Source organism: Oncorhynchus tshawytscha, linkage group LG04 (genome assembly GCF_018296145.1).
Source record: "Oncorhynchus tshawytscha isolate Ot180627B linkage group LG04, Otsh_v2.0, whole genome shotgun sequence".
Lineage (NCBI taxonomy): Eukaryota > Metazoa > Chordata > Actinopteri > Salmoniformes > Salmonidae > Oncorhynchus > Oncorhynchus tshawytscha.
The window spans coordinates 41,683,456-41,706,164 of NC_056432.1; the positions used below are offsets into that span (position 1 = coordinate 41,683,456).

General features: G+C 43.6%; 2 protein-coding genes across 2 annotated transcripts; both read right to left on the reverse strand.

The window, feature by feature from the left end:
• Positions 1-7,554: 7,554 nt before the first annotated feature.
• On the reverse strand, positions 7,555-9,306 carry gadd45ga (growth arrest and DNA-damage-inducible, gamma a). The gene is made up of 4 exons (XM_024418146.2): positions 9,146-9,306; positions 8,925-9,026; positions 8,594-8,804; positions 7,555-8,390 (listed from the first exon to the last, which is right to left on the reverse strand). The coding sequence occupies exons 1-4, from the start codon at positions 9,202-9,204 to the stop codon at positions 8,277-8,279; spliced, it is 486 nt and encodes a 161-aa protein (XP_024273914.1). The 5' UTR covers positions 9,205-9,306; the 3' UTR covers positions 7,555-8,276.
• A 3,845-nt stretch (positions 9,307-13,151) lies between these two features.
• On the reverse strand, positions 13,152-22,022 carry creb3l3l (cAMP responsive element binding protein 3-like 3 like). Its single transcript, XM_024418147.2, has 10 exons — positions 21,864-22,022; positions 20,612-20,749; positions 19,229-19,619; positions 18,172-18,278; positions 17,004-17,096; positions 16,260-16,366; positions 15,974-16,042; positions 15,762-15,846; positions 15,018-15,111; positions 13,152-14,782 (listed from the first exon to the last, which is right to left on the reverse strand). Exons 2-10 carry the CDS (start codon positions 20,747-20,749, stop codon positions 14,361-14,363), a joined length of 1,506 nt encoding a protein of 501 aa, XP_024273915.1. The 5' UTR covers positions 21,864-22,022; the 3' UTR covers positions 13,152-14,360.
• Between the last annotated feature and the right edge of the window lie 687 nt (positions 22,023-22,709).

Below are 22,709 nucleotides of genomic sequence, written 5' to 3' on the forward strand. Positions count from 1 at the left end.
TGGAGGTCTGGATTTGGAGTCACACTCAAAATTAAGGTGGAAAACCACACTACTGGCTTATCCAACTTTGATGTAATGTCCTTAAAACAAGTCAAAATGAGGCTCAGTAGTGTGTGTGGCCTCCACGTGCCTGTATGACCTCCCTACAACGCCTGGGTATGCTCCTGATGAGGTGGCGGATGGTCTCCTGAGGGATCTCCTCCCAGACCTGGACTAAAGCATCCGCCAACTCCTGGACAGTCTGTGGTGCAATGTGGCGTTGGTGGATGGAGTGAGACATGATGTCCCAGATGTGCTCAATTGGATTCAGGTCTGGGGAACGGGCGGGCCAGTCCATAGCATCAATGCCTTCCTCTTGCAGGAACTGCTGACACACTCCAGCCACATGAGGTCTAGCATTGTCTTGCATTAGGAGGAACTCAGGGCCAACCGCACCAGCATATGGTCTCACAAGGGGTCTGAGGATCTCATCTCGGTACCTAATGGCAGTCAGGCTACCTCCAAAGAAATGCCACCCCACACCATGACTGACCCACCGCCAAACCGGTCATGCTGGAGGATGATGCAGGCAGCAGAATGTTCTCCACGGCGTCTCCAGACTCTGTCACGTCTGTCACGTGCTCAGTGTAAACCTGCTTTCATCTGTGAAGAGCACAGGGCGCCAGTGGCGAATTTGCCAATCTTGGTGTTCTCTGGCAAATGACAAACGTCCTGCACAGTGTTGGGCTGTAAGCACAACCCCCATCTGTGGATGTCGGGCCCTCATACCACCCTCATGGAGTCTGTTTCTGGCCGTTTGAGCAGACACATGCAAATTTGTGGCCTGCTGGAGGTAATTTTGCAGGGCTCTGGCAGTGCTCCTCCTTGCACAAAGGCGGAGGTAGCGGTCCTGCTGCTGGGTTGTTGCCCTCCTACGGCCTCCTCCACGTCTCCTGATGTACTGGCCTGTCTCCTGGTAGCGCCTCCATGCTCTGGACACTACGCTGACAGGCACAGCAAACCTTCTTGCCACAGCTCGCATTGATGTGCCATCCTGGATGAGCTGCACTACCTGAGCCACTTGTGTGGGTTGTAGACTCCGTCTCATGCTACCACTAGAGTGAAAGCACCGCCAGCATTCAAAAGGGACCAAAACATCAGCCAGGAAGCATAGGAACTGAGAAGTGGTCTGTGGTCCCCACCTGCAGAACCACTCCTTTATTGGGGGTGTCTTGCTAATTGCCTATAATTTCACCTGTTGTCTATTCCATTTGCACAACAGCATGTGAAATTTATTGTCAATCAGTGTTGCTTCCTAAGTGGACAGTTTGATTTCACAGAAGTGTGATTGACTTGGAGTTACATTGTGTTGTTTAAGTGTTCCCTTTATTTTTTTGAGCAGTGTATATACGTATATGACATCGCTCCCCAGAACCTACATCTAAAGGCTATGAGTGGCTGGGGCCTGGGGATTCCTGGCATGGCCTAGAGACCTGTTCCTGATGGGCTAGGCTGAACTATGTCAGTAATGTGTGAGGCTTCATTCTGAGTGTTGAGGCTGCACTGCACCCCATATATCTGGGCAAACACTTAGCATTTCCTCGCCAGTGCAAGACTGGCATCCACGATAAACTGGCAAAAATGGATGGCATGTGGGGAGAGTTGGAGGGCGGAGGGAAAAGAAAGCACTTTCTCCTTTAAAACCAGAACTGCTCGCTCCCACTACATGTTGGCACCATCCCACTCCGTGTTCAAACATTTCACGCGTCATTCATCTCAAACTATATGCATGTCTTTGCTCAGTTTTCCCCTCCCCTCTCCATACTTCCGCTGCCAAGCTGTGTGTCTATACCAGGAGGTGCAGGCCAGGCATGGCTGTGTGGCCTCCCTAGGCTATTTAAGGAGCCCTTTCTCATTTACACTGATCTCATGTCGGCTTACGTAAGGGGACAGGCCTGAACCCTCAGCCTAATTTGATCAACAGGAGGGGAATGTGTTTGGCTTGACAGCGTCTTACTGTATGTACTAAGACCCTGCATGAACTAGATTGGGTTCAGTTAATGAAATGTCACTCTTCAATGTTTCACATTTTATTGTGTTTCAAGCCATTCTGTTTTTTGCTTTATGTGCTTAGGATTTTGACAATTGCGTGAGTAAAATGCACTAACCTGAAATGTGATACGCCTGGTCTTAGTAGTTGCCTTGCGAGGTTGTTTGAGGTTGTTATGCCGTGTGCATTCTTGGTGCATCTCACCATTTGCCAGTCCCACATCAGTTTGCCTGTTTGATATTTTCCTCGTTTGCATTTGATACCCCACAAACGTTATTGTTTGACGTACACTGTGGTTGGTGTTCTTAAAGGAAGGGGTGTACAACGACAACACATACAGTACGTCTACAAAACAGTGTACTTTCATGGGAATAGGGACGAGGCGTTTATTCACCAAAAATATCACAAGTTTCACCCATTCCAAAACGTGATTACCATATGAAGAGGCCCCTGATGCAATGACTATGCAATGTTAAATAAATCCCTGTTGATGATTTTCATCAAGTTGAGAATGAATATCAGTTCTTGCTTGATTAAACAAAGCCAAATGTGGGATTTTGCATTTAAACCAAATTAGCATGACAATAGACCTACAGTCTCATGTGGATTTTCAGGTTTTGCTTAGCAAATCAGGTACGTTATTGCAGGGCTGGGAGAAAATACTGCAGAACCGCCGTTTTGTGACCACTAATGAACACTAGACCAAAAGACCTAGAGTATGTGTCCTCCTACCCAGGGGCCACAGTGAGGCTGTTAACTAATGGTCAAGTGAATGAGTGACTGTTGATCTTGGTCATCCTCCCTTCAGGTCAGAGACAGCTGTCTTACTGTGGCTGATCACAGGGCACTGAACTAGCTACAGTCAGTCACTCTACAAAGAGTTTCAGTGGAGGTGAACTCATTGCTGCCTGTTACTAACCTCCCCCAACCCAGGTGTGCTGGGTCCATCCACCTCTACCTCTACTTATCCCCAGAGCCAGAGAGTGATACTGAAGCAAACTCTCCACCATGTTAACAGTGACACCAGGAAATCATTATTCCTTATCCAAAACAAGGAGCAGTGTGGCGGGCCAGAGCCCATATAAGTGATCTGTCAGTAAGCAGAAGCACCAGAGTAAAGCAGCTTCAGTCCAGTTTGAGACACATGCTTAGATTAGCAGCACATAACCAGCCCCAGCCAGCATGGAGCATGAGCTCATGGCATTAAACTAGGGGACAGGGGACAGTTGGAGGCACGTTGGCTGGCTTGGTGTCATCTGTCTGTTTGTGGTTAGTGTCAGGAAGGAGGAGCAGGGAGTGGGAAACTCTCTGTTCCTCTAGCCTGCCTGTCTGCCTGCCTGCCTGTCTGCCTGCCTGCCTGTCTGTCTGTCTGTCTGTCTGTCTGTCTGTCTGTCTGTCTGTCTGTCTGTCTGTCTGTCTGTCTGTCTGTCTGTCTGTCTGTGCCTGTCTGTCTGTCTGCCTGTCTGTCTGTCTGTCTGTCTGTCTGTCTGTCTGTCTGTCTGTCTGTCTGTCTGTCTGTCTGTCTGTCTGTCTGTCTGTCTGTCTGTCTGTCTGTCTGTCTGTCTGTCTGCCTGCCTGCCTGCCTGCCTGCCTGCCTGTCTGTCTGTCTGCCTGCCTGCCTGCCTGCCTGCCTGCCTGTGCCTGTCTGTCTGTCTGTCTGTCTGTCTGTCTGTCTGTCTGCCTGCCTGTCTGCCTGCCTGTCTGCCTGTCTGCCTGCCTGCTCCCAGATCTCTGTGTACTTTAGCCTAACTGATCTCACATGAATAGCATGACAACAGCAGTCAGTGAAGTTGGCTGAAGCACACATGGGAAAAACTGGTGCTGATCCTCTACCTTAACCAGGCATACATATCAGTATTACAGTTGACCCATGTGTGCAATGGTTTGAGATTGTTCTGAATACTAAACTGGAGCATGTTATATGTCCAAAGCATGCAGAATGAACTTTTTTGAATTGGGACCGGTGAAATTGAGGATAAGCTTCCACACGGGGAGGGAGAACAGTGTCTGGGCTAGCCGTCTAACTAGGCTAGCCGATAAACTCTCCACATCTCCGGTTTACTCTCTCTCTCTCTCTCTGGATCACACTTTCATTTTCCCTCTTTGTCTATCTGAGCACAGATCTCAGCATAGACAGTCAGTATGTCTCTCTTAAGCCGTGTTTATACCTGTTGCTAACATGTGTCCTTTATCTTGATCTTATCCACATTCTAATTGTGCCCACATTGTAGCCATTGCATTTACACATGGTAGTAAAATGTGTCTCTTATCCGTACACTGTATCCACATTGTCACCAGATATCCTGGTCCCTCCCTGCAAATGATTTAACAGATATTCTTTCAAAATAATATTTATTTATTTTAAGACATGTTGATGCCACACGTCAATGGCGTCTCCTGTCAATGACTTTAGACCTTTAGATAATGATGATTTAAATGGTTTCACTGTCCAGATCTGTCTACACTTGTAAGATATCCAGACACAATGCGTTTCTGACTACCTCCAGAGGTGGTCAGGAAGATCTGATCACAATCAGATCACAATGTGTCTTTTAATCATCTACACATGCCTAGAAATGTGGGCTCAGTCAGAATGTGGACAAGATCAGGACAAAGGACTTTAGGAGCAGGTGTAAACAGGCTTCTGACGAGGTCTGTTGCTGCAGGGAGCTTCGAGTGGAAGAGAACATCAGGCAACACGAGGAGGTGAACTTGTTAGTAAACCACGAACACAGCATGTCTTTCTGTTTTCCAGCTGGAGCTCTATATTCAAACCAGAATAACCTTCTTCCCTCTCCACACTGGCCCCATGGTGCACCTGTAAAGAGAGGGTAAACAAACACGTTGTTTTTGTTCTGGGTATAAAGTTAAACTGGGTCGACTCGGGCAGAGAGACTCCATGCAGTTTCTCCACACATCCAGTAGCAGTGATCCTTTGTCTTCATTTCACATTGGTTTAGGTCAGTCTTGTTGAGATACAATCTCATTTCCGAGGAAGGTAGCTTATTGACCTAGGATCTGACATTTCATATTCTTTAGAGTCTAAAAAGTTAGGGGAGGGGGGGCCATAGACAAACATGGAATTGTTTTAAGATGGTCATGCTATGGATTGTTTAGCTATTTGATTTAGAATTTTAGGACCCCTTTAGGAATCCCCAAAATATATTTTTAAAATTATTTGATAGAATATTGATTTTGGCCATTACTACTAAAGCCCAAATAAACGTGTCCCGTGACACTTGTGGGAGCAAAATAGAGCAAAATGGTGAACACCATGGTGTTCGTGAGAATCTCCCCTTTCCACAGTGGGGTCCGATTAGTTTGTAGCCAAGTTGATTCGGATGCTCCAAACAGAAGTTGGCTCATCGATGGTACCGACTTCAGACAAGTCTCCTTTGTGGGGGTCGTAGAGCAAAACAGGACTCTCCCCTTTCCATAGAGGAGTCATTAATAGCTTGCAAGCCAAACCGTTCCGACGCACAGACGTTTACGTGAGAAGACCGATTTTCGGGATGTCTTACGGTCACCGCAGATGCAGAAGTGCGACACTGGCAGACGTGATGGATTGAGATGCATCCAATGCAACAAAAAAAAAGCTGATATCTCTGGCTGACAGATTTTGATAGGTTTTTTCTTGTTGTTGTTATGGTGCGTCACCGGTGCGTCAATCGACTCTAGGGGGTTAAAGTCAATTGTATAGGACCCCATGTAAACTAAGGCAAGGAGCTATCCAACAATTACCAATTAAATGCTACTGACCGAGGCAATGTTTAACTAACATTACATTCAACATTTATATTTCTCCAAGATATGAGATTTCTTTTATCTGGGGCATGACTGAAATAGTGCTATTCATTTTTTTTTTAAAGAAATGGGTCAAGTGTGAGTAGTCAAGGAGCTGCTATTTCTGCGTATTTCTATATGGTGTTAAAAGTTCAGACAAGTTGACTAAAGTCAAGGACTGGTGTGCAAGACTTTTGGCTTTAGTAATTATTGGCTTCAGGGCAAGTGCAAAAGAAAGAAGGAAAAACCCTACATTCACTGGAAATAGTCTTGATAGAACACATTTTGGGGAGCAATTTGTTGCCAAGACTATTTCAAGGGAGAGTGTTTTTTTAATCAGATAGGGACCTGCACAGCAAAACACAACCAGCATCAGCAATATAGTCCGATTCTGCTTACATGAACACATTAAGACACTTCTTTGTTTTATGGACTCACTGAGTTATTTTGGGGAGAATGTCTTTCAGTCATTGGTTTACACAGCATGATTATTTAGATGAACATAAATCATTTTTGACTGCAAAACATATTGTCTTTTCAGTCTAGCAAAGAAATGTTGTGCTATAGTTGTTTCACTCCCCTTTAACTGAATGCACTTTCTGTTAATTGCTCGAGGCAATGCAGTGCAAATGTACAAGTACTACTCCTACACATTGGAGGGATTGCAGTGGCTGCCCAGTGCCTTCTAGTCCAGTGACTAATGGACAGGGGGAATTCCTTTTGACTAGACTTCTATTAATCTCAACTCAGTTTAGCGGTCTTCTTCTCATAGAATAGCATGATGAGTGTTTACAGGAAGAGTGTGTGCGTGTGTGTGTGTTCCCCTTAACTCGGACTCTTTGATGTGGACGTGTTGACTGTCAGCTTAGGGCTACACCACATCCACCTTTCCTCTGACCGCCTGAGCCCCTTTCCAACTCACAGCCCCCAGCCCGGACTTTCAAGACCATGTCAAGGCGTGTGGGTATGCATGTGTTACTGGAAAGACCACATGCATACACATGGTAATTACTAATAGCTGTGCTCACTTTCCCTTTTGAAGAAGTTTGAATCTTTCCTTGGTTTGTGTAATGTTTTACGATAGTGTTTGTGCGCAAGAGCTATAGCATCTCGGAAACCTGTCACTCAGGGTGTGCAAGTGTGCATTGCTGTTTCCTAACAGCGTGCAATCCCCTTCAGTGAAACAAAATGTGTGCAACTGTACTTCATGATTTATTAAGAAAATCCAGTTAGCACACTTCCCCGGTTACACACACACCACCAGCCCCCTCGCTGACAGTGCAGAAGCCATGCTCTGGAGACAAAGAGAGCCCTCTAAAGCACAGGCTCCTAGCCCCTCTTCTCCAGCCCGCCCCCGTCTCTGGCCCCCCCAGCCCTGGTTGCTGGCTCCTGCGGTTGTGCAAGCTGTTGCAGTAAGCAGCTGGTGTATGGGTGAGGAAAGGTCACTGCTTGCCTGCCTGAAAAAGCTTGTGTCTGAACCGCTGGTGTTGCAACTACCTCCTACCTGTCACCCAGTTATTCTTACTCTCTCCGTCAACCCCCGCAACCCCCCCTTTGGGGTTCTTTGTGCCACACTTCCTGCCTCACCTATCTCTGTCCAATCAGATGCCACTTTGCAGCAGGTTCATCCTATCAGATTCCACTCCATCAGAGACAGGGTCAAGTGAGTGCAAATTGCGCATCACTGGAGATTGCTGCACAGAACAATATATATTTTTTCAAATCACAGCATAGAACTTGGGTAAAGTTTAAAGCATTTATTAAGAAATTGTGTAAAATGTGTTTACAGTTTCATAACAAACAGAATGGCAGTAAAATAATCAATACAATTCATAGTCCAACAAATTGATGTTTGCCAAGTTCATTCAGTGGTAGGCTATAAGAACAGCTTGCATCATTTTAAGAAAGTTATTGTCTCTGAGTTTCAATCCGAGCACTCCCCAGTGTCTTTGTAAAACTTAAAAAATGAAGTCCAATATTTTCCTTTCTCTTCTGAGAACCTTCTGAAGTCCGTCTTCTTCCACATCTCTTTCTGCTACAACAAAACCACCTCACATCCAGCCATGTTTCACATTTTCACAAGTCCACCTCCTCCTCCTCCCTCCTCCTCTCTCTTTCTCTGACCATCCCCTCAGTTCACCCCTAACTCTTGACCTTAGCCATGGCAGCTATAGGGTCATGACCTGTCTCTGTGTACTGCAGAGTCCATTCCAGTTCAAGTCCCTATCCTGATCTGGGATTTCATGACATGACATGGGCCCAGTCCACATACACCTGGGCCAGTCCACATGAGTAATCCAGAACCACACTGCCTTCCCACACTGCACTCTGGGTCCTTGGTTACAGCCACAGCCTTATATTCCAATAGACAGGCAGGCTTCAAACCCTGAGGTTTCTGATTTATTTGATGCTTTCTTCGTCATCTTCATCATCGTCAAATGAAGCATGCAGAGGGTGTAGTTGTTCAGCGTTCAGGGAGGGTGATGGTGGGAACCCAGTCATACACACTGCGGCTCTCCTCACAGAACAGATGCAGTTTGTCCAAAGCAGGGTCTTTCCACGACTCAGCACCGGGGCTCTGTGAGGAGGAGAGAGGGAGCAGGAATTAGAATCATGACAAACACATCAGATAGACAGCTACTCTATATCATATAGAATTAGATTGAATGAGTGACATGCTTATTGCTTTGTCAGCGCTCAGGGCGGCCACTATCAGCAAGAACTATGGGTAAAACATGCTGACTGGATGACTCGTGATCAAGCATGTAGACCAGGACGTACCGTGACAAGAATGCAATGTGCGTCCTTGGGTTCCCCAGTTTCGTCCGTGCCCACGAGGTCAGCCAGGCGCTCGATATCGTTTACGCGCACCACGTTGATGTCGTTATCGAAGCAGAAAGCCTGGATGAGGGTGAAGTGGATCTGGAGCGCGATGTCGCATTCGTACTCCTCGTCTGTCGCCAGAACGCAGAATGCCACATTGTCTGCGTCACTGTTGAAATAAACATAAGAGGCAGTTTAGAAGCGGGTCCTATTCTGTAATTGTACACTACGCCATACATCGGAGCATGAATACTTAGTGCATGACAAAAACCATTAGGAGTGTACTTACACATTCATAACTTTGGCAGACTCGTAGACTCCCACCGTAAGATAGTCCTGCTTCTTTGCAGACACCAACAGCTCCTCCAGGGCTGTGCCTGCAATTTGCAGTCTGAAGAGAAAAATATATATTATTAATCTCTGCACACTGTCATTACATAGTAACACAGTATCAAAAGGTTCCAGCTGCAGTAGGTTTGCATTCGTTTGTAAAATGTGTAGGCTATTTACCTATCGGTGGTATCGAGTGCGCTCTCCTGTCCACGGATCTCTTCCAGTTCCAGAGTCATGATTATAATCCAAGTGTATATCGGGCTTGTTCAATAATTGATAGATAGATACAGGTTTACAATTCACCGGCAGCTCTTGCGTTATTCTGGGCTCTCGCAGCGTTGCAGTTGTTATATAGCAGGTCAGCGGAGTTTCTCGGCAAGAGGCGTGGTTTTCCCCCGCTGACGGTCGTGATTGGCTTTGGGTATGTGCGGAGCCAAATGTCCCTGTGTGTTACAGTTTCGCTTGTTGACAACCCCACGTGGGGCAGGATTACAATATTACAAGAAATCCCCCCACCTTCATTGACTTTTGCCTTGACTCGCTGCCAACATCCAACATCAGCACTGTGCAAAACTGAAATTTCCCCTTTTATATAAATTTGAAAACACCTCACAGAAAAGAGGCTATGGGCCGCAGACTTGAAACGAATGAAACTTGCAGAACTGAATAAAGCTCCCAACCTGTACTCTTTGTTCAGTTACGGTATTAAAATTGACATGCACTCACTGGGCATATGAAGCCTACATTTTATTGTCTCTTAAAAGACAAAATGGAGGTCATTGCATAATTCGTTTCTTTAGGGCTGTTTAGTATTGATAGGTAATAATGCCTTATTGGTTTGCAATTGAACCAATACCAAAAGTTGTAAAGGCTTTTGGTATCTGGGCTACTTGCAGCAACGTTAAACATCAAATGTGTGCCTTATCTATTTTCCCAAAGTTGTTATTGGTTCCAATACGTATCTGAGCAGCCAATTGAAATACGTTTTTTTGGTTTTTGTTTTTTACGGAGAAATGACAAGCGGAAGAGAACAGCTTGCACGCGGCACACGCCAGTGTTTTGCATCTGAGGCGCAAGAACATAATTGCCCGTCTTGGCGCGTGGCGATTTATCGCCAAGACAACAGCCGCTGTCAGAATAATGGCGCGTGCCCCACCTGCCTCCTGTTCTTTCAGGATGAGAGTGAGGCCGGGGGGGAGTGGGGCCGGGGGGGGAGTCAGGGTGTGTGTGTAACTGCAACAGTTACTGCAACAGCTGCGGACAGATGCACGTGCTCACTAAAGCCTCGTTCTTACCTGGTTCTAAACATGCTTCCTTTATTCTTATCTTGTCCACATTCTGATTGTGCCCACATTTTCAGAAATATGTGCACATGGTACTAAAATGTGTCTCTTATCCGTACACTGTGCCCACATTGTGACCCACATTGTGACCCACATCATGGTCCCTCCCTGTATGCAAATTATTTGACAGCTTTTCTTACAAAATAATATTTATTTATTTATTTTAAGACACCTATTGATGCCATAAGTCAATTGTGCCACCCGTCAATGATTGTAGAAGGTGGATAATGATTATTTAAATGGTTTCACTGTCCATATCCGTCTTCACTTGTAAGATATGCAGACACAATGCATGCCGAACTACCTCCGAAGGTGGTCAGGCAAGATCTAATCACAATCAGACCACAGTGTGTTTTTTAAATTGCACAATGTGTCTTTTAATTGTCTAAACCTGTCTGGACATGTGGGCAAAATCAGAATGCGAACAAGATCAGGACAAAGGATGCATGTTAGAACCAGGTATAAACAGGGATTTAGAGTGGCACCGGCTGGCCCTTTCACTCTTTTATCATTCTGATGAATGGTTTTGATTGATACGTCTGATAGCTCGTTGAAAGATTTGACATACTAGCTCATTAACAGTTATCAACTATTTGTCTGCTATCCACACTCCCTTTTTACTCATCTGTCAGAGTCGCCTACAAATAACGACTTGATAGGCCATCTCATGAACTATTAGCTCTGGCCTAGGCTACTCAGCACTGAAATTGGAATACAATTCATGGCCAATCCTATAGGTACTTCACTCTACTAGGACTAACAATAGAAAGTTAGATAATACATATGATTGTGAAACTTGTTATAATACAGTTACTATTACTAGATCTGATATAGGCCCACAATAGGCCTACATAGGCAGGCATCATTTAAAACAGTGTTGCCCCTTAGTCAAAGGATGGCTAAAACAGTTGAGCCCTACACGGGCATGAATTTTAAGCCCTACCCATGCCCGTGACGTTAAGGCCCTACCCTACCAAGGCCGGATTGCTTCTGCCAAATTTAAGGCCTGGCCCTGCCCTGCCAGATGCTCTAAATCAGAAATAACTTCCTCCATGAGTATATCCATAAACTGCTCCGATCTGTCTGTCACTCGCTCCCTGCGCACAACTCACTCTGCATGCACTCTGCTCATGGCTCCTCTGAGTCTGTGAGTTTCCATAGCAACGGGCTCTGCTTGGGCTGCTCTGCTCAATGAAGAGACATGAGACATGAGTTGGCAGTTAGCTGTCAGCTACTTTTCGTCACCCTAAACTCTGACAAAACTCAAGGAACATTATTCTTTTCTGTGAAATAATCTCTCCTGTTGTATATTTGACGAGGTTTAAGTACGTCTGACACCATGTTATGATCTTGGTCAGATATCACTGTACTTACACAGCAAAGCACAAGCAAAAGGCTCAACTACAAAATGTTAGGGATCAATTTAGTGATGCCCGAGCCCTGCCTGTAGCCTAGTTATTGATGAAATTAACTGGCCCTACCAGGCCCTAAACCTCATATGTCAGGGCTGTCAGGCTCCAATCGGGTAACAGAGCTCTACAAAACTGTGCAGAAGTCGCCACCCGGTGGTAGTACATGAGAATTACCTTTACCCTACATTGCCAGACATAGAGTTGTTGAATAACAAAGACTCATGATGACTCTATTATGAGTCATTTATTCCTTATAGAAGGTGGTGAACATGTGCTGTTATTCACTCTTCTGTTGTAAGTGATGACTCAATGATGCTATCACACACTATCCTATACTTCCATCCTTCCATCCACTCAAACATTCCAGCATCTATCATCATACCTTCTTCACTCCATCCATTTCTACATGCATCCCATCTTTAAAACATGTATCTAGTGAAGTACAATTGTTTAAAACGAGGGGCCCAGATCTGCTAGCCTGGCCCCAGATCTGTTTGTGCTCTTGCACTCTACAGTCAAAGTGCACGTTTCAACTAAAACTTGCTCAATTTTGGAATGACAATGAGTGACAGGGATTTTTTGGCATGATAGCACAGACTGGCACTCAGGCTAACAATTTGCAGATGGCTGAACACATTTATACTATGCAAAAATTAAGTGTAATTGTAGTATGCAGAGAGGACTGTTGGGAGGTGGAATTGAATGTCTAACTATTAGGCCCAATGGCTGTCAATTCCCTATTTACTAAAACAAAAACCTAACCAACTTATAAGAGGAAGTCATCAATGTTAGTTAAAAACCCTAATTTATTTAGAAGACATTTGACATTGAGCTTTTGCAGCCCAGGTGTCTCCTCCTGCCTCCACACAGGCTTGTGCTGCTGCGTACTGGGTGGGCTGAGAAGCCTCTACCTCTACCATTTTGATAGATGATACCAAATGAGCATCTTGCTCAGCTTCTATAGCTTCCAGTGGCCATGACTTTCATAACATTTCCATGATGACCCAATACTGTAGCCTATATTTTAACAAACCTATCTCATGAGACGGAAATAACCTCAAGTAATTGTCTTCCAACGAAGAAACCATTTCCATGAGCATTTTGTATTGAAGATTGCCAACTAAACTTGAGCAAAACATGGTTTACACAACTAGCCCATTTCATGTTTTTGATTTAACCCGATTTGGAAGACCAGGTGTGATGAATTTAGTCCATCACTGGCCTAAGTGCGACACTTCAGGAACAGGGTTGCCAACCTATGAACTAGACCTTTGGAAAATCCCCAGAAAAACGTATAGCTAGATCTAACAAACTGTGGTAACACCAGTTTCTGCACAAAGAAACAGCACACGTGTAAGCAATATTTGAGCACCATGGACAGTAGCAAACTCATGACAATCCTTAATAAAAAAAACATTTAAAAAAAAGGACTTTTAAATAGTGAAGTTTAATGTCATACATTAATTGTTAAAAATGAACATTAATCATTCCAGCCTATTTACATTCCAATTTCGGACTATGGCATATCAGTGCTTCTTTTCAACATGATTAAGCTACATCTAAATCTCTTCTTTGACATATCAAAAATAACAAAGAGTTCCAATACCATTTAGATTTCATAATTCACTGAACTGAAGAAAAATTAAAAAAAAGACAACAAAAATGCCTCACTGAATGAACCGACAGGTCATTACACTTGAGTATAGTTATACTGCAACACTGAATTAACATAGCTAACAGATTTTTTAAAAATTGTTCACCTCTCCATATGACATACACTTAAAAAGATGTCCAGAGGTTTACAGGGGTAAACATACTGTAGGTCCAGAAAGAGAACCACTGGATGAAGGACTCAAACAGCTCCTACCTAAAAAGGTCAAAACTAGTCACAGTTCCGTCACTGGCACTGGAAAATGGGGACTAATTCCAGAGCACTCCCACTTTCAGTCATTTAAATTTGTCAACGAGCTAAAAGCAAAACAAAGAAAACACAAAAGAAAGCATGAAAACCCTTGTTACAAGGAAAATACCAAGAGATGTCCACAAAATCCAAATGGCCAAATGTCCTGCAATGTCTAAAGCAGAGTATACAGACAGATCAACCACTAAGCTAGCATCATGAGTATACATTTACACTATGGATGCTGAATGTGCAAAGTAAAATAGCAGAGGACTAGACATGCGCTATGGAAGGAATTGGTCATTCGCTAGCAAAGTGCTTAGCAATAAGACCTGTTGGAGACACGAAAACACAGATGGCAAGAACTAATCATTTTGTTTTTCAAGAGAGAATTTGTGTTTTAAAGTCTTCAGCAGTCAAGCGATTCCAACAGATGACTATTCCCTTTCATAGTGTACTTCCCCCGATGAGAGGCTAACGCATAACAATGGAAATCTCAGTAGTCCATTCTACCACTGGAACGGAACATCAGAACAAAGTGCTCAAAGAGGAACAGTAGTATCACCAGGAGAAGGAGGAACAGATAGAGGAATACTGTCATAACAGAACATCTACTACCCTTTTCCCACCGAGTTTCAATCAACATTATCAATAACAACTGAAACCTTTGATTCGTCCCCTTCATCCTAGCCCGCTTCCTCCCTCTGTTAGTTGATTCAAATCTGGCTCTTATCTGTCTACATCTCATCCGAGCGGTGTTGCTGTATAATGATGGACGTTGGCTTCCTGTCGATCCAGTTTTCTTTGGTCCCTGGAACCTCGTAGGCCACAGGCGTTCCCACTGGATCTCTGGATCCCTCCTGCAGGCCCCCGGGCCCAGCCCCCGGCTTCAGCTCGTTTTGACCTGGTTTGGGGAAGTCTGCAGACGAGTTGCTGTTGACTCCGCTCTCTGTTTCCGACTGCTCCACCTTCTGGTAGTCCGGTGTGTGGTTCTGGCCTCCAGTGAACATTGCCTTGGGGTTCTCTACCTTGGCCACTAGGAGGAGGCTGAGAGGGGGCGGCTCAGCGCTGTCAGTTTCCTCCACAGGCTCAGAGTAAGCCAGGGGCAAGGGGTCTGGGGTGTCATCAACAGCCACGGAACGCAAGGTCCTGGACACAACTACAGTTCAAAGGGAAAAGGCTTGTTAACGTATTCTGCATTCTTACACAATGTTTCATACAGCACCTTAAATGGAAGAGACAGGAAATATTTGTGAACAATTTTAGATGTGGTTTATTGTTGCATACATAGCTATTCTTTGTACTCTAAATGAATGTTGTTTTCAACAGAAGAACATGTTATTCATAGTTTAGACAGTCTTAGCATTTCAGACGACACTTCTCTCCTGACTTACCGGAAGAGGGGGTGTATATCTCCTTCTGTCCAGGGCTGCGGCCAAACGGGTTGACAGAGGGGAAGATGATGAGGCAGAAAGACAGCAGGAACACCTGAGCAGAGAAGAAAAAAAAACATAAGAAAGTTGTTAAAAATGTGGTGTGTGCGACCCAGATTTACAAACCCAGTAGATGAGGTACATCGCTCAACAAAGATGAACGCAAAAAGTATTTTACTGTGTAATTAAAAAATATAAAAAAATCCATTTGTTTTTCTATGTTAAAGTAACCTTGTTTTGTATAAGAAATATAATTCTCATCATTACGGACCCAAGCAACACTCGTCGTTTGTTAACCGAAGCGGAAGTACTTGTTGATTTATGTTTCCAACATACCATTGATTGGCAGTGGGACAAAATCATGGGTAGTCAAAGTTGCGTTGGCCTCAATAGAACACTTTCATAAAATACACTAGTACAGTACAGGCAGGCACTCCTTGAGCACCATATGAAACCACAAGCAAGCCTCAATCAGGGTTGGGCTATCATGTCCCAAACAGTTGAAGCTATAAAAATGTCAACACAGGCTGAGCTGGCAACCTGAAAGAGCAGGATGTAGCACCCACCATGTTAAAGTTTAACTTCAATTTGAAAAAGGTTGACAACCAAAATGTCAACAAGTTACATCTGCAGACGTAAACTTGTATGTGGGAGTCCTTCAGTACTCGTTTTGCTACTAGATCTACTCTGTGTTAGTCCTCTTACCATGACACAGGTGCTGGTGGTGGTCGTCTTCATGGTTGACATCTTCATCATGGACTGCAATTTCCTTAGCTGCTCTATCAGAGACCTAGACAGGGGGACAATTATAATACCCATTGGACATTTCCTCAACATTAGTCTACAAACGTTCATTCTCTGATACTCATCATAACAACATTCATTCCATAATCATGATAACAGCAGTGGTGTCTTACATGTTTTGTTTCTGCAGTTGTTGGACCTTCTTCTGCAGCTCCTGGTTGTGAGCGGTGCAGATGGAAACCCTAGGCACCAATCAGCAATAACTCAGTCAATCAACCAATCAAACTCTACTTAACACAGACACACAAACACAAACACCTTTTGACCCGACGAAGACATAATAGGCTAAACATTGGTGGAGTGAAATGGTGAAATCAATCATACGATGACTAATACTTTATTAGTAGTGTGTGCTGGCTTTCAATTCATTTTCAGAGATCCCGCCATTCGTTCTCTCACCTGTTCTCCAGGCCGTCCACGTACACCTTCTTCTTCTTCCTACTCTCCTGGGCCGACTGCTTGTTGCGGATCTTCCTCCTCACCCTCTTCAGGGTCCTCTCCTCCGCCTGCGACAAAGACAGAGGAGGAATGGTTACCCATCACATGCTTGACATGATTGAGCGGATAGTACACAGTGCTGAGGAGCAGTCTGCCGTCACACTGCTGGAGCCAAACAAGCTATCTGGGACGGTTTCTCATTTGGTTTGATTGGAAGTGATTCTGCAGGGTTTTATTTATTTTTTCTCATTTTGAAAAAGGGTCAACAAATAATTACGCTGTAGTCAAACGTGCGTGCAGGAGAGATGTCTATTATTTAATAGACATTTTCTGTCCGCTGGCCAAGTATGAAACATAGATTAGAGGAGGCTGGTGAGAATGGGCTCATTGTAATGGAATAGAGTCAAACGTGTTTCCATATGTTTGATACCATTCCATTTATTCCATTTCAGCCATTACAATGAGCCCATCCTCCTATGGCTCCTCCCACCAGCCTCATATGATAGATTTTGCCTTCATAATAGCAAGCTCAACACTCTAGCAACAAAAGTAGCAACAAATTAGGTAGATTGTGTCACACCCTCCCTGGCTGTCATTTTTAAGGGGTGCTCCCTGAATGCCAATTAGATCAATGTTTACAATGGTTTCTAGGTTGGTCTCCAGCGCGTCAACAAGTATTTGTAATAAATCAATGGAGAAAATGACCTTAGTAAGAGGCATGCAGGACGGTATGGTTGCTCCTTCCTTAGCGAGAAGTCTCCTTTCCTCATCAGTCAGAACAATCTCCTTGAACTGGAACTAAAAGGGAAGAAAAACATTTTTATTTGTTTTATGAGATGTGCTGAAGATCTGCTCAAGGCCACACGTACACCACTTTGCCACAAAGATTATGTCTTGTGAGATTACATTTTGTTCATGTCCTCCAGGGATAATAACTAGTAGCCGCGGGCCGATTATGTTCTCGAGCGGCTGGTCAGGGGGCCAGAACATAATTACAAATCATTTGCTGAATCTACTAGTTAATGATCCCTGGAGTACATTAACAAAATGTTCTCACACATTATCTTATTATTTGACCCTGCTGGTCATCTATGAACATTTGAACACTCTGGCCTTAATGGTCATGTACTCTTATAAAATCGGAATCCGGCACAGCCAGAAGAGGACTGTCCACCCCTCAGTGCCTGGTTCCTCTAGATTTCTTAGCCACTGTTCTCTCTACATCTGCATTGCTTGCTTGATGTTTGGGGTTTTTAGGCTGGGTTTCTGGCTAAGCACTTTCTGACATCTGCCGATGTAAAAAGGGCCTTTATAAATACATTTGAATGATTGAGACTGCAAATTGACCACAAGGCCAAACAGATATTTGACTAAAACATTTCAAACCATGCTTATATTTGTATACAATCTCTCTGTTATGCGTGGGAATACTTGGAAACAGATTTTCAAAATTAAAATAACTTTGATACAATTTCCTGGTGTTGTTACAGTTTTAAATAATTGTTCATATGGGGGGGGCAAATAAAACCACCCGGAGGCCAAATTCAGCCAGCCAGTTGGGGAACCCTGGTGTACTCAAATAATGTACAATCAATGCCATTCTTACTAAAACAATGAGTTTGGCAATAAGTTTAATGGAGAAACTGCCACTTCCATTTGCGATACTACATCAGAGACGTTCCTGCAAACAACAGACATGCGATACAACAGGATATGTACTGCCATTGTTTTTTGTACCACATTGGGCGACGCTCCTCACCTCCTCTTCATCAACAAAACAAAACAAAAACAGCCTTTCCGGATGACATCTTCCGAGACTTGATCATCTTGTTTCCTCGTCTATAATATATTAATTTGATTATGTGAAACTCACCAGATCAGCTTTGTTGTTCTGTGTAGAGTCCTCTATGGCGAGAGAACAGGGAAGTTCTTCACTGGAATAGATCTGTTCCACTTCCATCCCCTCACTGTCCAGGTCGTCTGATGAACAGGAGAGCACAAAAACACAACATATTCATTTTTTTCTGTTCACATGAACAGTCAAGTTCTCAAACCTTACTAGGTTATTCTTTTGAAATCTTCTAGCCCAAGGACACGAGTCTAGTGACTGGACTCAAATCTGCTAGACTTAATCCCCAAAACATAGAAGAGATAGCTGGAATTAGGTGGTGCGAGTCTAACTGATCTTTATAGTTTTAATGGGAATATTTAAGATGAATAAAGTTCATATTCAGTTAAGAGTGATTAACACAATACTTAACATATTTAAGTTTTCGCTTTCTGTAATACACATGATTTCCAGTGTTCTGTTCAAGTAAGGTTCTGTTGATAGGGATAGAGACCAGACTGGAGGTACAAGGACCAAGGACACTGATTATTATTGTATTATGTGAAACTGTGATTCTGTAGCAGCTGACAACATTACTGCATTCAATTTTGACTTCCTAAAAGGCTCTCAGCTGGCGCTTACAGACCACTTGGTACCGTCTGATTACAATTAAAAATGGCATGTCTCCAAGAGGCCAGCTAGACATTTTCTCTGCTTCTGTTCTGGAGGTGTCTCCCTGCCTGTTGCAACTTGTAATAAACCAGATTGATTTCGGATAGATTTGATCAACGACTGCTCTCCTTGTGTTTCACCTGGAAATTCCCCATTACAATAGTTGATTGGCTGGTGTGCTACATTATTCACGATTCATGACCAGCTGGGCTAGTGTGTGTGTGTGTGTTGTGTATGGTCACACCTGGGAACCTCTTCATTTGCAAAGCCCCCTAAAGTTAGTCTACAGTTAGTCTGTAGATGCTCAAACTACCAACAAACTATCCAATTGGTTGAATTGTCAAGAGCCAATTTGATGTCATGCAACTATTCATACCACCCAAAGCTATGAACCTGCTAGACAAGTATAAAGGTCTAGATCAACATTTACCCAGATCAATAAAGACATCCATGTCAGGCTTCTCAGCCCTCACACTCTGTAGAGCATTCAGGTCTCCTCCCTGAAGTAGAGAGTAGCTGTGGTCCGTTTGCACAGCCAGGGCTTCAGGGCTCTCAGCCTGGAGCTCCAGGGCCATCAGGGGACTGTCGGAGTAGCCCGGGCTGGGCTGGGAGTACCCTGGGCTGGGTGCGGTATCACTGTCACTCCCCTGGGGGCTGGGGCAGGCCAGGAAGTTCTGTCCAACTACGCCCCCAGTGCTGCTGTCATCAGAGATGCCACTGTCGCTGCCCAGTGGAGAGTGTGAAGCACACGAGGCAGCCATGTTGTCTTCTCCCTCCAGCAGGCTGGACAGGAAGTCCTCAGTGTCCATGCCTGTCAGCATCTACAACAAACACAGCAGGATGTTGGTGTCCATTCAATGACTGTTTATTCCACAAAGAGAAAATGTGAAAAATTGTTATTCTGCTTTAAAGTAAGGAAGTAGTGCTGAGCAATTAGTGCTTTTTGAAGTCGTTTCGGTCGATTATAAAAAGATAATCAGGGTTTTTGATGTTGATATTTTTTTTAGATATTATATGCACTTTGCATTATGTGGGTTGAATGCTGTAACACTTTATAAAATAATGAATAAAAGTCCCATGATGGTAGTGGTTGCCCATTACTGCTTATCACATATGAATCCATCATTTAGTCAAATTACAATCATTTAGTCAAAATATTTTTTAATTACTATTATTTCATATCCAAGTCATCATCTCTATAGCGCTGCTGCCTAACAAAATCACTATTTTAGTAGATCAAAGTAAATATGACTTCTGAATACCAACTGTCAATTACTTAGATAATGTATTTTCAGGCTCATGAAGCAACTGCTTTCTATCCCTGTCGATCGCACGTTCTCTCAGTCTCCTCTCAGTCTCCGTGTCTGCTCCGTTCAGACCGGACAAGTTTAAGCAGGCGCGCAATGGATTATGGTTATTGTAGTTCATTACTACGCTTTCTGCACTAAACTATGTAGAATATTGGCCTGCTGGAAACAACAACTACTACATCGCACAGTTCAGGCTTCATCTGATTTATCTCTACAGGAACTGCACATCGAGCTCACCAAACAAAAACAAAATAGAATTAAAAATATTGAACCAACGTCGGTACAGTTAGTTGTTAAAAAAAAATCTAATAAATAACTGATATTTCAGTTAATCGCTCAGCACTATAAGGAAGTTTATCACATTATTGATGTAAAACAAAATAAATTATTCTGCTTTACTAGATACCATTAAATTAATGGTTCGTTCCCTGACAATTACAAAACTCTATTAGCCTATTGGTTAGCAAACATAAAACAGTGTTATTCCTAAGTGGGAGACATACATCTTGCTCGGCGAGCCAGTTTTCTAGCCCATTCCCATCTGTGAAGAAGGGATCGTCGGCTCCAGTCTCTCCATACTGGCACAGGATCCCCAGAAGATCCACTCCATCCATATCAGGAAGATCCTCAGTGACTGACATCTGGGAAAACAGAATCAGCAATGTCACCATTACAATCAGGAAATATAAGACTTTGGTTTGGGGGCAGGTTCAGTTCAATGATGTGTGATAAGATAATTTTGACTGAACTCATTCTTGTTCAAATAAAAAGGCAAATATATAGGAATATCCTACCCAATAACTGTATCTTTCATTTTAAATTCTCTAACATGTAAATTCTGGACATGAGAAATTCTGGATAGAGACTAAAGTGAGAATTGACACCAGTCACTAGTGTTCGGCAGCCCCCACCCATTATACAGCTGCGCGCTCCCATCAATGACCTCATTCATATACATCGCCCCGCCCACTTCCCCCTTTGTCACATGAGAAGCAACAAAACAAGCTAGTCTACCTGCCGCGTTCAGATGCAAGTCGGAACTAAGAAACTCGGAAATGTCCGACTTGCTGATTCGTTGAACGCGGAAGGCGAATAAATACAACCAGTTAGCAAGTCGGATATTTCCGAGTTTCCTAATTCAGACTAGTACATGAACGCGGCACAAAATGTTCGTGATAATATTGCACTTCAAATCTGGATGAAGTACTCACATTTGATATGAACTGCTGCTGCGAAAAATCTAGCTCACAAATAAATGTAAACCAGTTTGTGCTCAGTAGGCCGATGGTTAGTTAGCAAGCTAGCTAGGTAACGTTAGCCAGATACATTGTTGCCGGCCTAGTTTATCTAGCTTTCGTTAACTACAAGAAATAGCATTGTTAGCATAGAAATATAATGTACTGACAGTGCAGACACACGGGTTAGTAGTTAACGTTAGGCTAGTTAGTTGGCTAATCAAGAGTTTGCTTGCCATACGCAACACAACTGCATAGTTGACCAGCCAATGCATGTTCCATGACCTACCAAATTTGACAAATAACTGAACATAGCATTTCCAATTAAATATAAAGAATCGATGGTCATAAACTGCACACCACGGCTTTACACATGTTTAAACTGACAGCAGCTAACGTTAATAATGTGCCAGCACGACATATTCATCTGTGCAAATATTGCTGAGGGCGTGGTCGTTGTATGTGTTCGTTTATTAATAAAATAAATAGCATTAATTTATCATGTCTCAAATATACTTACATTTCTCAGTATACTGCCTGACAAGTTACAATAGCATTCGGGTGAATCAGTGAAGCTATTTTCGTTTTCTATTCGCCGTTACTGTATGTAGAGTACACTCTCAAGTATGACTACTCTCTTCCTGATGAAATCACCTTGCAGTTCCAACAAGACAGAAATTGCGTCATCACGTATCGACGAGTCAGCATGCGCAATATTAGTCCATTATGGGAAATGTAGTATAGTGTGTGCAATACAGTATGATCACAGTACACAGACTCAAACTATACTAAACCATGAATCAAAGGCATCACAAATGGATGAGGTTTACTGCTTGTGAAAATGTATTCTTGATAGGATATAATGGCATTTTCTCTCATACATCTTTGATATTTTTGTTTCTTCAGAAAATATTGAGCTGCACGAAGAGAGACATACTGAGACGAGGGCACGACAAAGCCTATTTCGCCTCAGGAGACTGAAAAGATTTGGCATGGGTCTCCAGATCCTCAAAAGGTTCTACAGGTGCATCATCGAGAGCATCCTGACTGGTTGCATCACTGCCTGGTATGGCAACTGCTCGGCCTCCGTCCACAAGGCACTACAAAGGGTAGTGCGTACAGCCCAGTACATAACTGGGGCCAAGCTTCCTGCCATCCAGGACCTCTATATCAGGCGGTGTCAGAGGAAGGCCCTAAAAATTGTCAAATACTCCGGCCACCATAGTTATCGACTGTTCTCCCTGCTACCACATGGCAAGCGGTACCGGAGCGCCAAGTCTAGGTCCAAAAGCCTTAACAGCTTCTACCCCCAAGCCATAAGATTCCTGAACAGCTAATCAAAGGTCTACCCAGACCCCTCTTGTAT

What these genes read in the sequence shown, in the direction of transcription:
- gadd45ga (XM_024418146.2), bottom strand. Translation starts at nt 9,204, where the DNA reads ATGACTCTGGAACTGGAAGAGATCCGTGGACAGGAGAGCGCACTCGAT. An exon ending in GCACTCGATACCACCGATAG is followed by an intron (nt 9,027 to 9,145) that starts GTAAATAGCCTA and finishes TTTTCTCTTCAG; the next exon opens with ACTGCAAATTGCAGGCACAG. An exon ending in CACATTGCATTCTTGTCACG is followed by an intron (nt 8,391 to 8,593) that starts GTACGTCCTGGT and finishes TCCTCCTCACAG; the next exon opens with AGCCCCGGTGCTGAGTCGTG.
- creb3l3l (XM_024418147.2), bottom strand. Translation starts at nt 20,749, where the DNA reads ATGTCAGTCACTGAGGATCTTCCTGATATGGATGGAGTGGATCTTCTG. An exon ending in ACTGGCTCGCCGAGCAAGAT is followed by an intron (nt 19,620 to 20,611) that starts GTATGTCTCCCA and finishes TGTTTGTTGTAG; the next exon opens with ATGCTGACAGGCATGGACAC. An exon ending in CCACCAGCACCTGTGTCATG is followed by an intron (nt 15,112 to 15,761) that starts GTAAGAGGACTA and finishes TTCTCTGCTCAG; the next exon opens with GTGTTCCTGCTGTCTTTCTG.